Source organism: Serinus canaria, chromosome 5 (genome assembly GCF_022539315.1).
Source record: "Serinus canaria isolate serCan28SL12 chromosome 5, serCan2020, whole genome shotgun sequence".
NCBI lineage: Eukaryota > Metazoa > Chordata > Aves > Passeriformes > Fringillidae > Serinus > Serinus canaria.
The window spans coordinates 51,808,294-51,820,922 of NC_066319.1; the positions used below are offsets into that span (position 1 = coordinate 51,808,294).

The 12,629-nt window shown below is 43.8% G+C and overlaps 1 protein-coding gene across 5 annotated transcripts in view; it reads left to right on the forward strand.

Annotated features, from left to right (window-relative positions):
- The window catches only part of TRAF3 (TNF receptor associated factor 3), a 69,938-nt gene extending 62,161 nt beyond the window's left edge, over positions 1–7,777 (forward strand). For all 5 annotated transcript variants that reach the window (XM_050975721.1, XM_030239718.2, XM_030239720.2 and 2 more), the window contains one exon: positions 13–7,777. In XM_050975721.1, coding sequence (XP_050831678.1) covers positions 13–584 — 572 coding nt within the window. In that variant the 3' untranslated portion in view covers positions 585–7,777. The remainder of the gene's footprint in view (positions 1–12) is intronic.
- The last annotated feature ends 4,852 nt before the right edge of the window (positions 7,778–12,629 follow it).

A 12,629-nucleotide genomic window follows, 5' to 3' on the forward strand; every position in this document is an offset into this window, starting at 1 on the left:
TGTTTCTGCCAGGCCTGCTGGAGACCCAGCTGAGCAGGCATGATCAGATGCTGAGCGTTCACGACATCCGGCTGGCTGACATGGACCTGCGCTTCCAGGTCCTGGAAACCGCCAGTTACAACGGGGTGTTGATTTGGAAAATCCGAGACTATAAACGTCGGAAGCAAGAAGCTGTCATGGGGAAGACACTGTCCCTGTACAGCCAACCCTTTTATACTGGATACTTTGGCTACAAGATGTGTGCTAGAGTTTACCTGAATGGGGATGGCATGGGAAAGGGGACGCACTTGTCTCTGTTTTTTGTCATCATGCGTGGAGAATATGATGCTTTGCTTCCTTGGCCCTTCAAACAGAAAGTGACTCTCATGCTTATGGATCAGGGACCGTCTCGACGCCACTTGGGAGATGCTTTCAAGCCAGATCCGAACAGCAGCAGTTTCAAGAAGCCAACTGGAGAAATGAACATTGCATCTGGCTGCCCAGTCTTTGTGGCTCAAACTGTTCTAGAGAATGGAACGTATATTAAAGATGATACTATTTTTATTAAAGTCATAGTGGATACATCGGATCTACCAGACCCCTGACATACACTGGGGGAGGCGGATTAAACAGAAGGCAACTCCGTTTGGGGGTTTTATATCAGTTTGTCTTCAATCAGAGGTCCTAAAGCTCACAGAACCACCTTGTGGAACAGATGGAAGAGTTTGAAGGCATAACTGCATAGGGTCCAATTGCGAAAGTAGCAACACATTAAGAAATCATGCCATGGTATATTTTTTAATAGAACTAGCAACACTTGAGCTCTGACGAATCACTTATCCTTCATCAGGATAGTGATTATGGTCAGAGAGGATTTTTTTTAACTTATTAATGATCTAGTCAATTGGAGGTGAAAAGACATATACAGTATGTGCTGAATCAATTACTGACTTTTATTTCTTTTAAGCTAGAATACAAGAAAAACCCTTCACATGTGGGCTAGCTGGAAATTGTCAGCATGTTAAAAGATGATGAAATAATGTTGCAATTATGATATTCTTTGAAAAACTGAGGTGCAATCTTGTCTGAAATATAGTATATTGTCTTTTTAAGGCCTCATCTGGTCTCTGTTTTAATAATTACTTTGTCAGAAGATCTTGGAAAAGTATCCATGTCTTCTCAAAAGTATCTGAATCAAAATCATATTTTTATTTAAAGTTCTATTGTTACAGAAAACATTTTATTTTAAAACTGTTAATAGACTGATATTTCTTGGAAGAAAAAATAGAAGATATCAAACACTGGTTATCACTTGTGATAGGAAAAAAAATCTATTCAATTCTGTTATTTCTCTTTAGAAATGTAAACCTACAATATATGTCGTAGTTAATGACACTATTTCAAAATTAAGGAAAAATCACTCATGGATGCTGTGCATCATTATCAGATTTATAATTGTTTTCACCCTAAAATAGGGCATTTGTTGAACTTTGGAGTTCTAAACGGAATCCTGTACATTTTTTAAAGTTCTGCCCCATGCTTTCCAATCAAGCTATATATGTTGCACATTATCCTGTCAGCAGTATATAGTATTTTCAGTATTGGGGAGGAGGATTAGTGCTGAAAAAAGCCTCTATGTTTGTTCTGTACTAGCAGCCATTGCTTCAAGACAAACCAGCAATGTCTTAATACAGTGATGGTGGCTTGCATGCATACATGTGCCTTAGATGTGCTGTGCTGCTTATAAACCATAGCTTTTTATTCAGATTAATTCTGATATCTGAAATGGTAGTTTAATTGGACTTCAGGCATAATGTTTAGCCTTGTCTTCAGAGCCCTTAGGTACCTTGCAATGTACGAAACAGAAGCCAAAGCCCACTCCTTTGGCTTCTGCAGCTTCTATGACTTGGCCATGGTGGAATCCATCCCATTGAGGTGCCAAAACGTTATGCTCAGTGCTCCTATGGAGCTTGGACTAGACAGTCTCCATGGCCACTGTGAGGGCAGGCGACATTTTTCCTCTAATGCCTGTGGCTGTAAGGTGGCATCACTTGAAACTAATCCATCTGAGAACTCTGGGGCTGTGAATATGGATGCTCGTGGCAGCTTCTCATAGCATACGAGCATCCTAATGGGGAATGCATGGGCTTCTTTCTTGTAACAGCCTCAACTGTAGTGAAAAGCATTTGCTAGCCCTGAAACATGCTGATTGCAACCTGCTGTGTTCATCTGCTTCTATTTAATAGCCTATGACAAGCAAGTCCAGAGACACAGCCTGACTGTGGTGCTCTTTAAAATCCTGCTTAAGCACAGCGGGCTTGCACCACTGTGTTTTCAGCCTTCGTGGGCTTGAAAAAACCTATTGCATCTCAGCCTTTAATGTCAGGCTGTATCAGTTTTCTGCTTTTTTGAAGCATAGTCACAATTTTTGTCTAAGGTGCAGTTGAATTCATGCCTTTGTATTTCAGCTTGTGTTTGCTGTTGTCTTTTTTGGCTGTGCCTTCACACACAGTGCCTGCAAGAAGTATTTATGGATATACAATGCATGCTAAGTGGTCTTCATGGGTTTTCCAGGCACCTGCTAGAATACTGCCTGCTGCTGACTGTCCTGACAGTAGGCAGCAACTTGTCTTCCTTTTCTTGCCTTCCATTGTCCGGGTACTGTACTCCCTCTATGGTACGTGGATGTCAACAGGTGCAAGCTCAAATATGGAGGCACGTGCTAGCATTTAATTTCTAGCATGGAAGGAGGATGTTCTGCACAAGAGATAAATATCTATAGATATACCTGCATCTATATCTCTAGATATCACTGTATGGCACTTGCAGTTTTATGCAGGCTGCATAAGTAAACCCATCACTTACGCTTTAGGGCGAAGGTTCGCTCAACTCGTGTCATTTTAATAATTGTGAATGTAGGCAGCTGAGCTTTTGTGTTTGTGCATCACAGAATTTTACTGAAAACAGGATTCCCAAGTGGAAATGTCCAAAGGACTCTCCTCCCATTGCTAATGCATGTCTTGTAAAATTAAATGAAACCGTTTGGCCATCACAAAACAGTTTATATCCTGTTTCAATCTGGGACTTGGAGGAGATTTTGAGTATAAGCAGGGCCCGGCATATTCTGCAGATTTGTGACTACAGTTTCCAACTTCTGTGACAGAATTGCGCTTCTAAATCCAAGCTCTTTAAAAGAGGAGGAAAAAAAGCATTTCCAGCCTTGGTGATTGAAAGAGGACTTTGAAACATGTGAATGTGTAAACCAATAGGGAAGTCTTCCTGAGTCTGCACACAGCCTAAACTAGTAGCTTTAAGAGATCTGAATATCTCGTCTTGGTGGGATATTGACTCAGAAACTTCAGAGAGAAGTTTAAATACGAACACTGCTAACTATCTAAATGCCGATCACTGTAGCAGAAACATCAGTCACTGTTGTATTTCACAGATCTCTATGCTGCTTTCCACATCTCCCAAGTGCCAAAAGCACCAGCTGCCAGAATCTTCAGCTTCACTTGGGCAGCTTTTATAATGCAGTAATGTGCTATCAATATAAAAATATTTTTGCATATGTGCTTTTTATCACAGTTAATAAAACGGAGGCCTACTGCACTTATTTTTTAAAACTACATGAAGCTGCCAGAGAATTTCCAGTTTGCCAACCCTGCGTACTGTGAAATCCAGGATCTTGCTACACAAATGTAGACACCGCCTGCTGTGGAATACCTGAAGCCTTGACTGTAACACCCCTTTCTCCACAGAACTCACAGGCCATCTCTGTAGAGTTCTTACTGTGTACATAGAAATCGGTTTCCTCTGCTTTCCAGCAAGGAGTATGTAGCATTTTGTGAAAACAAGGCCACTGTATATTCTCTAAGTTGAAAGGAAAAAGATACCTGGTGCTTTACTCAACACTTTTAAGTTATTTAACTGTTTCTCTCATCGCTGAAATGCCCTTTATCCTTTTTCTCTTTGTTCCTGACTGAGATATCCGAAGTTTTCTAGGGACTGTCTGTTTAAAGTGATTTGTGGGACATCACCCTGCCCCCACGTATACTCTTGAATCCTGGCAAACCCCTGGGGGCTGCCACTGTTGCAAGGGGGTCCCAGAGTATTTGCATTACTTTGAACAGAGTTTGTTCAGTGGAACCATATTGTCCTCTACTTAGTAGTAATTCTTAGCAGCACACAGCTGAAGTCTCTTGCTGGTGTTCTTTCTTCACGGTGACGCTCCAAGTTGTGTAAAAACCTCTTTGTTTCCAGCTTCCTCTAGGGAGATTCCAGTGTGTGACAATCTGGATATTGCCCTTTGTGTACACTCTTCAGCACAGAGTGAGTGCACCTGTTACCTACAAAGTCTTGAATCCTAAGCAGGATGAAACTATTTGGGTGTTTAAAGACCAACCTGCAATTATGATGCATGACCATGTCTGCATTGCTTCTCTGAGCTAATTAATTGGGGTCTTGTTTCAGTTACTGTCTACATGGTACACCTTCAACTGCTGACTTACAATATGCAATGTTGATTTCAGCCTTGTACTGTAAATGTTGCTCTTCACAAAGAGAATGTGCAATAGGAAAAGGGAATGGTGGGAGGCATACTTTTGATGGAAAAAACACGTTAGATTTTTTAAAACATTTAAAAAAATGAAATGCAGTTTATTTCCTTTTCTTGTGGTGTTTTCTACTTGGAAAAGGAAAGATGAAGATATGTGCCTGTTTCTGTGCCTGGTGAATTTCTCAAATGCAAAGGTAATAGAGATTTATGTTAGCTGGGATTTAAGTGTTGAACCCATGAATGTTAGGCTGTGGTTGTATCGCTTCTGTTTCCTCAGCTTGCCATAATTTTGGCTTGCTGAGCTGAAGTTTAAAAGCTACCACCTATTTGTATTTGTATTCCATCACCTGGGATAGGCATTTCACCAACAGTGCAGGGTATCTGTTGATATTTTGTTCAGTTTTTAAAACACTGGTGCTTTTTGGTCCAAGACAGAGAAGCGTGTAGGGAGTGACAAGGAATGTTGCCTGCACTGCAGAAGAGTGAAAAACATGACTGCAGTCTTGATGCCTTTGATATGATTTAACTATGCAAATATACAGATAGGTGAGGAGGAAAATTCTTGGGTTGCATACCTAATCTCTTAGATTCTGCTCTGTAAATTACTTCTTTGTGTATAGGTACATACATATACACACAGACATGCATGCACATAAATATGCAAAGTCTTTTCTTTATGTAGAAGTGATGAAACAAAACCCTTTCCTCCAAGTTATACTTGATCACTTGGTGCAAATATAACTTGTTGCTGCTAAAGGAGGATCTTGGCTAAGGGCAAACTTTGATTCATGTCTTTCAGGTTTGAAGACCTGTATGTAGCAAACACTTTGTTTAGCTTTTCTGAAGACTCTGAATTGTAATTTAAGATACATGTTCTTCCTCATGCTCTGATAATTTGGAGATTCCTGTATTTTAAACAACTATAGTAATGGGCAACTTTCTGATTGCAAATTATTTCCTCTAATTTGGAACAAAAAGTGATAAAAAGCATCTGGACCTCTTCCCTGGAATTTCTGTCCTGTTCAGTCAATACCTTGATATTCTGGTTGACCTAGAAGTCAAAGCTACTGCAATAAAAATGATTGGTTTGGCAGTTTAATCTGAGTTTTTAATACTGTGTATAGCAAATGCTATTTCTCTTTTTTGGAACAAGGAAATCAAGGATGAGATGTGATTTGCCCAGTTTCACAAAAGGAATCTCCTGGAGCCAGGACTGAATGAGAGGTTCCAGTTCCCTAGTGTTATCTCTGAATCATGAGGTTTTACTCTTTTAATATATTTGTCCCTTAAAGGAACTGGAAAATAAGTTGACATACCCTGAAGACCCACATCAGGACAGTAAGGGCTAGAATTAAACATACAAGCTGTCGTGATTTGGGGTTGTACATACGTGGTGGCCCAGACGTGCAGAGTGAAGGCCAGCACAGCATGTCCGTGTCAGTAACAGCAGCAAACTGTGTCCTGCTCTGTCTGTTCAGAATCGTCCAACAAAACCAGTCTCGTTTGATGCTCCTCTTAACTAAGGAGGGAGAATACCATTGTACAGTGAAGTGGGTTCATCTCTGTTCTATCAGTCAGTGTGACTGACCATTTCTTCCTTGTGGGGCTTTCTCCCTTTTTCTGTAAACCAAAATCTGGAGGGCTTTTATTGTTCTTTCTTGCCTCTTAATCCAGGCCTTTGCAGAGAAGCACCAGATAGGAAAGTTGTGGAAAACTTTGGACTGCTGATTCAGGGACATCCTCTTAAGATTTAGAAGAGTAGAATTATACAATGCATAAGGGATCTGACTATTCCTGTTTCTCTTCTAATACATGGTCAAGACTGCAGCTTCTGTCTTCCATTTCATGATGTCAGCGTAGATATTAGGCTGTGTTTTTTCATTATTTCCCCTCCAAGTTAGGATTAGTTCCTTAGGGTTCAAATAAGTTCTGAATTTCACAGAGAAGCACCTGAACCAAAACCCTGGATTCAAACATCCCAGATTTGATGTGGAATTCAAATCTGGATCCTGACTCTGTGGCTTACTAACCTACCCATTCAGGGGAGGGTTTGTTGTCTCTATGTGGTGTTTGTGTTTTTGGTCCTTTGGAACTAAGCTTTTAATTTGGTTGCCAGTTCTGCAAGGACTTTTTAACTTCTTAGCAATGCCGGTGTTCACACGCTCCATTGCTGGCAGTGCGATGCGTAGTGATAAAATTTGACTCTGTCTAAGGGTTACTGAGATAAACCAGCATTACCATTCGTAAAGGTCATTTTCCTGCATAGTGTTCCGAGCTTTGTATTTGAATATAGCTCGCACCTGAAAGGACACATCTTCCAACTATGACCTGCATCACTGGCAGAGAGTTGTGTAATCTGTACTTGTGGAATGGGAAGGTACAAGCTTCCATCGTTGCTGATGCATTGTGTAATCCACCTGTTTTGTTTTTCTTATCGCTGTTGTTCGGTTAATACTTTTTTTTTTCAGTTTTCTAGAAAAAAAAATCGGGAAGTTCAGGATTTTTTCTACAAGGTATAAAACTCCAATGAATTAGTGGTGACTAGAGAGCTGTGAAAAAATACCCCATTAGGAGATGATGGGCTAAATGTAGGTCCATTTCTCTTAGACAAGTAGGATAACCTTTAAGATGTATGGAACAACATAAAAATCGGGAAAACTAAACCTGACATTTGTTTCCAAGAAATTCTGTGAGAACTATCTATGGAAAAGACATCAGTGATTAAGAATAATGTACAAATTAATGTGTTTGAAACTTGTGTATCCATTTCTTTAATCTCATACTCTTCAGTGAACGGTACACTTGTGTTCAGTTTTATGATCAAAAACAAAGACCAAAGAAGGCCAGCCTCATTTGATTGTGTATATTCTGCCTGTCTTAATTATCAATAGCTGTAAGGATACAGTGCAAGTGATCTGGTAACCAGTTGTTCTCGTCCTTTTCTTTTAGGGGGGAAAAACAATTTTAAAATGTATAATTTATTGCTCAGCAATAACCATGTTGTTAAAATAATAATAAAAAAAAGGAATTAGCAACATGTCTTAATTTCCCAATAGCATTATTATATGTTGTATTTCAGTTTACTGTATATTGTGTTTTTGTATTTATTTGTGTTTGGAGGTCTTGCTGTCTTTTTGTGTTTAAATGCTAATAAACAAGGACAGTGTGTAAGAGTGTAGAATGCTGAACTCTGAAATGCTAAACTGTGTTATTAAAGGAAAAATAAACAAGTAGGAAATCATATTTTTTAAAAAAACCTGGAGTGTTGAATTTGAATGACTGCTGTTGACTTGCAGATGGCCAGGGTGCATCCTTCATTGCTCCTCTATGAGCCCACTGCATGTCAGTTCTGTGCTTTGTGCTCACACACCCAACAGAGCTTGACTGTGGCATTTCCCATCCTCTGCCCAGGTAACTTCCTAACTTCTGTCAGAATCCTATTTTCCATGTGCTAACTCTGCTGATAAACCAGGTTATGGTGTTCATCCTAACATCAGAGTTGAGAGCGCTTGTGCAAAGAGAGTAGAAATAAATGGAATGGCTTTTCATACATTTGTGGTACACTGCTTTCGCAAAGAGGTGTGGGAAAGGAGAGCTGAAGCATAGCTTAAATGTCTAAAGATGTAGATTTCTCATTTTTTCTTCTGTTGTGTCATTTGTGACTCTTCTCAGCTCAGAACCCCATGCCAGGTGTGTGCACAGTCACAGAACATGATGCAGTCTGTAAAAACACCAGGCAGTTCTGGAATGTGTGGAGAAATATTTCCACCACGTTTCAGATTCAGCCTAGGGATGAAAACCCTGATCCCCTGGGGTTTTGTATGAAGCATGCAACTTCTACCGAGCACCACACTGTTGTTTCTTCCCTATGGTCTCACCCCTCTCTTACTGAAATTTCGGTTTCCCTTCCTTCCCAACGCTGCAGGGGCAGTTCTGGGTTTAGCAATGCAGGAATGTCCTGCCTGTGCTCAGACACAAGACTGCAGTGCCTTGGCAAAAGCCCCATCTCCTTGCTGGCCTGGAATGTGAGAACGACCTGGCCAGCCCATACCAGTGTTTGGAACAGGCTCTCTGAAAGTGCTGGGCAGCTGAGTGCTGTCTCTTGATAAAATGAGGAGGCCAGAGAAATGGCAAATGCAGGCAGGTGGGCATGGTGAAAGGGGAGGGTGGCTAAGAACTGCCATTGTCACTTTGTGCAGGACATGCTGAGGTGGATGTTCCCTTTGCTGCTGAGAGCAGTCACTGTGTCACTCTGGATGCTCTGGCCTCTGCTGTCCTGCTCATCAGCTTTTCCACTTGCACTCCCGGTGTTGGCACTTGAGGCTGCATTGCCTGAAGCTCTTCATATCTCTGCTGAGGAGGGTGAAGGGGTGGTGAGCTTCCTTGTCTTAATGAAGTGGGTTACCTTCCAGCAGAGTCCTCTGGAGAGGAGTCTCCTCCTCCCAAATTGGGGAGCTTGCTGCTCAGATGTGACACTTCCATCATTACAGAGCAGCAGGATAAGCAGAGAGGAAACAAATTGCTTTAAACGTGAAGGTAAATGCTTCTCTCTAATTCTCTCCTCTCCTCCCTGCTCCTCCCCCAGCAAAGAATCATAATTGAAATGACACGTGGTGCCCTTCCTAGCTCCAGTGAAGCTTTATAAAAGGTTTCTCCTTCATGCCAGGTCCCAGAAGGTGGCTGTCAGCTTTGTGGGGTGCTTTCCCCGGTGGCCATCCAGTACTCAAGGTGACAGAAGCAGAGTGCCAGCTCTGGGAGCACCAAACAGCCAGGGAGAGCAGGGTGAGGAGCTCCTGGGCTACAGAAGGTGCTGGCTGACAGGAACACTGCCAGAGCCTGGACCTGCTGCTAGGGCCATCTTTTGGAAGAACTGCAGGGGTTTTTAAAAAAGTTTTTGGGAAGTTTTCAAGAGTTTCAAACCTTGGGTTTGCTTGCTGTCTGGTAAGAAGTCAGAGATTTTCAAAATATTCAGTCCTGTGTATCCTGCTCCTTGTTTGCTTTGATGTGACCAAGTCCTGGAATTGTCTAAGAAATGGGGAAATAGCCAGTGATCAAAACAAGTGGTGAAATAGGTGATTTCCCCCAACCTTCCTCAAAGCCAGTTATTCCATGAGTCAGTTGTGTGGTTCCCTCCTGCATGCCTGGATTGAGCCCTGGAGGCTGTTCCTGTTGAGTAATGTGTCTGGCTTGTTGTTTGGCCAAAACAGGTAAAACCCAAGTATCTTCCCTACCCCCCTTGACAAATGTGGCACCTGGGTAAGCTGAGCCCACTCAGATCTCTTGCTCCTTCAAAAGGGTTTTTGGCAGTAAGCACTGGACCTCAGCACGTGATCTGGTGTGTTCTGCAGGCTCACAAGAATGGGGAATGGCCCAAGCCAGGAACTGAATTCCCACTAGCTGGGCTGGCAAACACAGAAGAGACCTCAGGAACTGACTTCCACCTCGCAGGTTGCACCTTGGGTTAAGCAATGTTTGGGCACAGCTGGTTTGGTTGCAGCTGTGTTTTGGCAGCATGGCTGTGTGAGTGGAGGTGAGAGCTGTCTGCAGACACTGCTGTGGACACTCGATGGCTGTTTGGCGCCAACGCAGAAGCTTTGCAGAGATTACTTGGATTTCTACCAGGTATTTCTACCTGGTAGGTAGAAGTGGCATCTGCCTTGGCATACCCTGTGCCATCAGCCCACAGGAACACAGATGAGGTCTGAGCCTGTCCCCAGCTGTGGCCCCTTTAGCAGTTGTCCCTGGGGTAGGTAGTGATGGCTGGTGAAAGACGCTCAGTTTTCCGAGGATAAAAGGAAATCCCAGCCATGCACAGGGTTGGATGGAGTGGGCTGGTTCCAGTGTTAACTTGGCCTGGGCTCAGGGCTGAGAAGCAAACCTGGTTGCTCACATTCCTACATCCCCACAGATCTCACTCTGTAGCTGCTCCTTGTGGACACCCCTAACGGGAAGCTCTTGTTCCCCTGCTTCACACTACAAGAAGTTAGTTGAAGTGTGGCTTCCAGGTAGCTCTGAGATCAAATGTGATCCCCTCCAGTGACTCCTCCTGCCTTGTTGCCCTGAGGGTAAGGTGACTGTGTGGCTGCTGGAGGCCTGTAAGCTGGGTGAGTTCCTCTTGCTGAATTGGTGTGGAGCCGCAAAGAGGGATTTAACTCCACAGACTGATTGTACATACAGCTTCAGCTCCTGACCTGCCCTGAAATGAGGCCATGCCTCTCCCAGCAGCACACACAGCTCCTCTGCCACCAGATATTGGTTCTGGCAGTATAGATGGTGCTGTTGCACCCAAGACTATCTATTCCTTAAATAAAAGAAAATCTCACATGGGGATTTTCTCTGGTTGATGCTAGGGGCTGCCTGCTTTAAGGGCAGCCGTGAGATAGAAAACAGCTAGAGGGGCTGTCACCTGCCAGGCCATTTATCCTCATTTATTTAAACTGAGTTTCATGTTCAAACCTTCAGCAATGCTGCACTGTGCCAAGGAGACTGGCAAACATTGTATGCCTGGGTACAACCTGGCTCCCACAGGAGGTGGCTTCAGCACTGGGGGTTTGGAGCCAGTTTTTCGCACACCTCTGCCTTTTCCCCTCTCTCTGAGGCCATAGCATGTAATACAGTTACCACAGAGTAATTTTGCCATGCACTTAATGACTTTCTGCTATTGCTGCTTGGTTGCTTAGAGGGCTGCAGGAAGTATGTGCTTGTGGGGGGCAGTCATCCACCTTGGATCACTGCTTTGTGCTCAGCCCTGAGCTCCCTTTCCAGATGCAAAGTGCTGGGTCTGAGCGCTCATGCTAAGGAAAGTCCCTTGTGTTGTAGGATACAACTTCTAAGCAGTGAGGAGAGATGCAGTTGTACAACAGGGAAATTCTGAGAGGTGCTGGACATCCCTGAAGGGTTTAGGAGGTGGCTCTGCTGGCTTTCTAAGCGGAACAGTGTTTTTGGCTTTGATGCCTGTTTATAACTCAATGCTGGGAAGGTCAAGCATCCACTGAGTGCTGTGGTAATGTTCTTGCCCCCCAGGGGCATTGTGGGCAGCCAGCACGGGGGAGCAGAAGGTGGGGCAGGCAGCAATGAGTGAAATGTGCTGCTCTCTCCGTTAGGGCAGCGGCTTTAATTTTGGGGGACTGATTTCTCCTTCCTTTCAACTTTGTTTCACTCTCCCTGAAACCACCTGACCCAAACCTTGCTCCTGTGCAGCCTTCTGCTGTGCTGTCTGGTCCTGAGGCTCAGCAGCATCTTGGGACAGTAGCAACAACAAAAACTGGAATAGAAAGGAGTGTGCTCCAGCCATGGGGAGAGACCTGCAGTGAGGGCTGGGTTATTCTGACTGGGTTATTCAGCACTGCAGCAGTGAGCACCTGGCCCCAGCAATAACTTTTGCTGGAATTTCTGTCATTCTTCTACCTTGCCCTACAACCCTAATGCTGGAGCAGGGGCTGTTCATCCTTGAGCAGAGTTTCACAGGCAGATTGGGGATTTTTGACATCTGCCTGCCTGCCAGATGAGTTCCAGCTCATTTAAAATCAAGTATCAACTTTGGTGGCACAAGCAGCACTGAGAAGCAGCAGCTGCAGAGTACAGAAAGGAAAACGAAGGGTGTGGAGCACATCCCAGCACCGTGGGTTTCAGGGGCTGTGGCACTGCTCTCTGCACAGAGTCCCATGAGCAGCTTGTCCCATCCTGGCTGCACTGCAGGATGCTGAGGCCATAGACAAGCATGCACCTGCCCTCTGCTCACTGCAGTCCTTTCTCCAAGCTCTAATTGCCAAGTATCCATGATTTATAATTTTTCCTCCCTCTATTAAAATACAGGACATCTCACTGCAGCCAGCATTCACCCTGAGAGTCCCCTAGGAGAGATTTGTGAGTGGTAATTAGAGTGCAGGAGCCTTTCACCTCGAGGACATCTCTCAGCATTAAGCTCCCTGGGTAGAAAGTGCTGACTGTGTTTTGGCTGATGCCCAAGCTTAGAGCTGCAGTTCTAAGGAGCTTTCTCTCCTGGCACCTCAGTCTGTCTGCCAAGCTGGAAGTTAGGAAGCAGGGGGAGTATGAATGGTGGGATGGGGATGGTTCGCTTCCCACTCCTGCACTC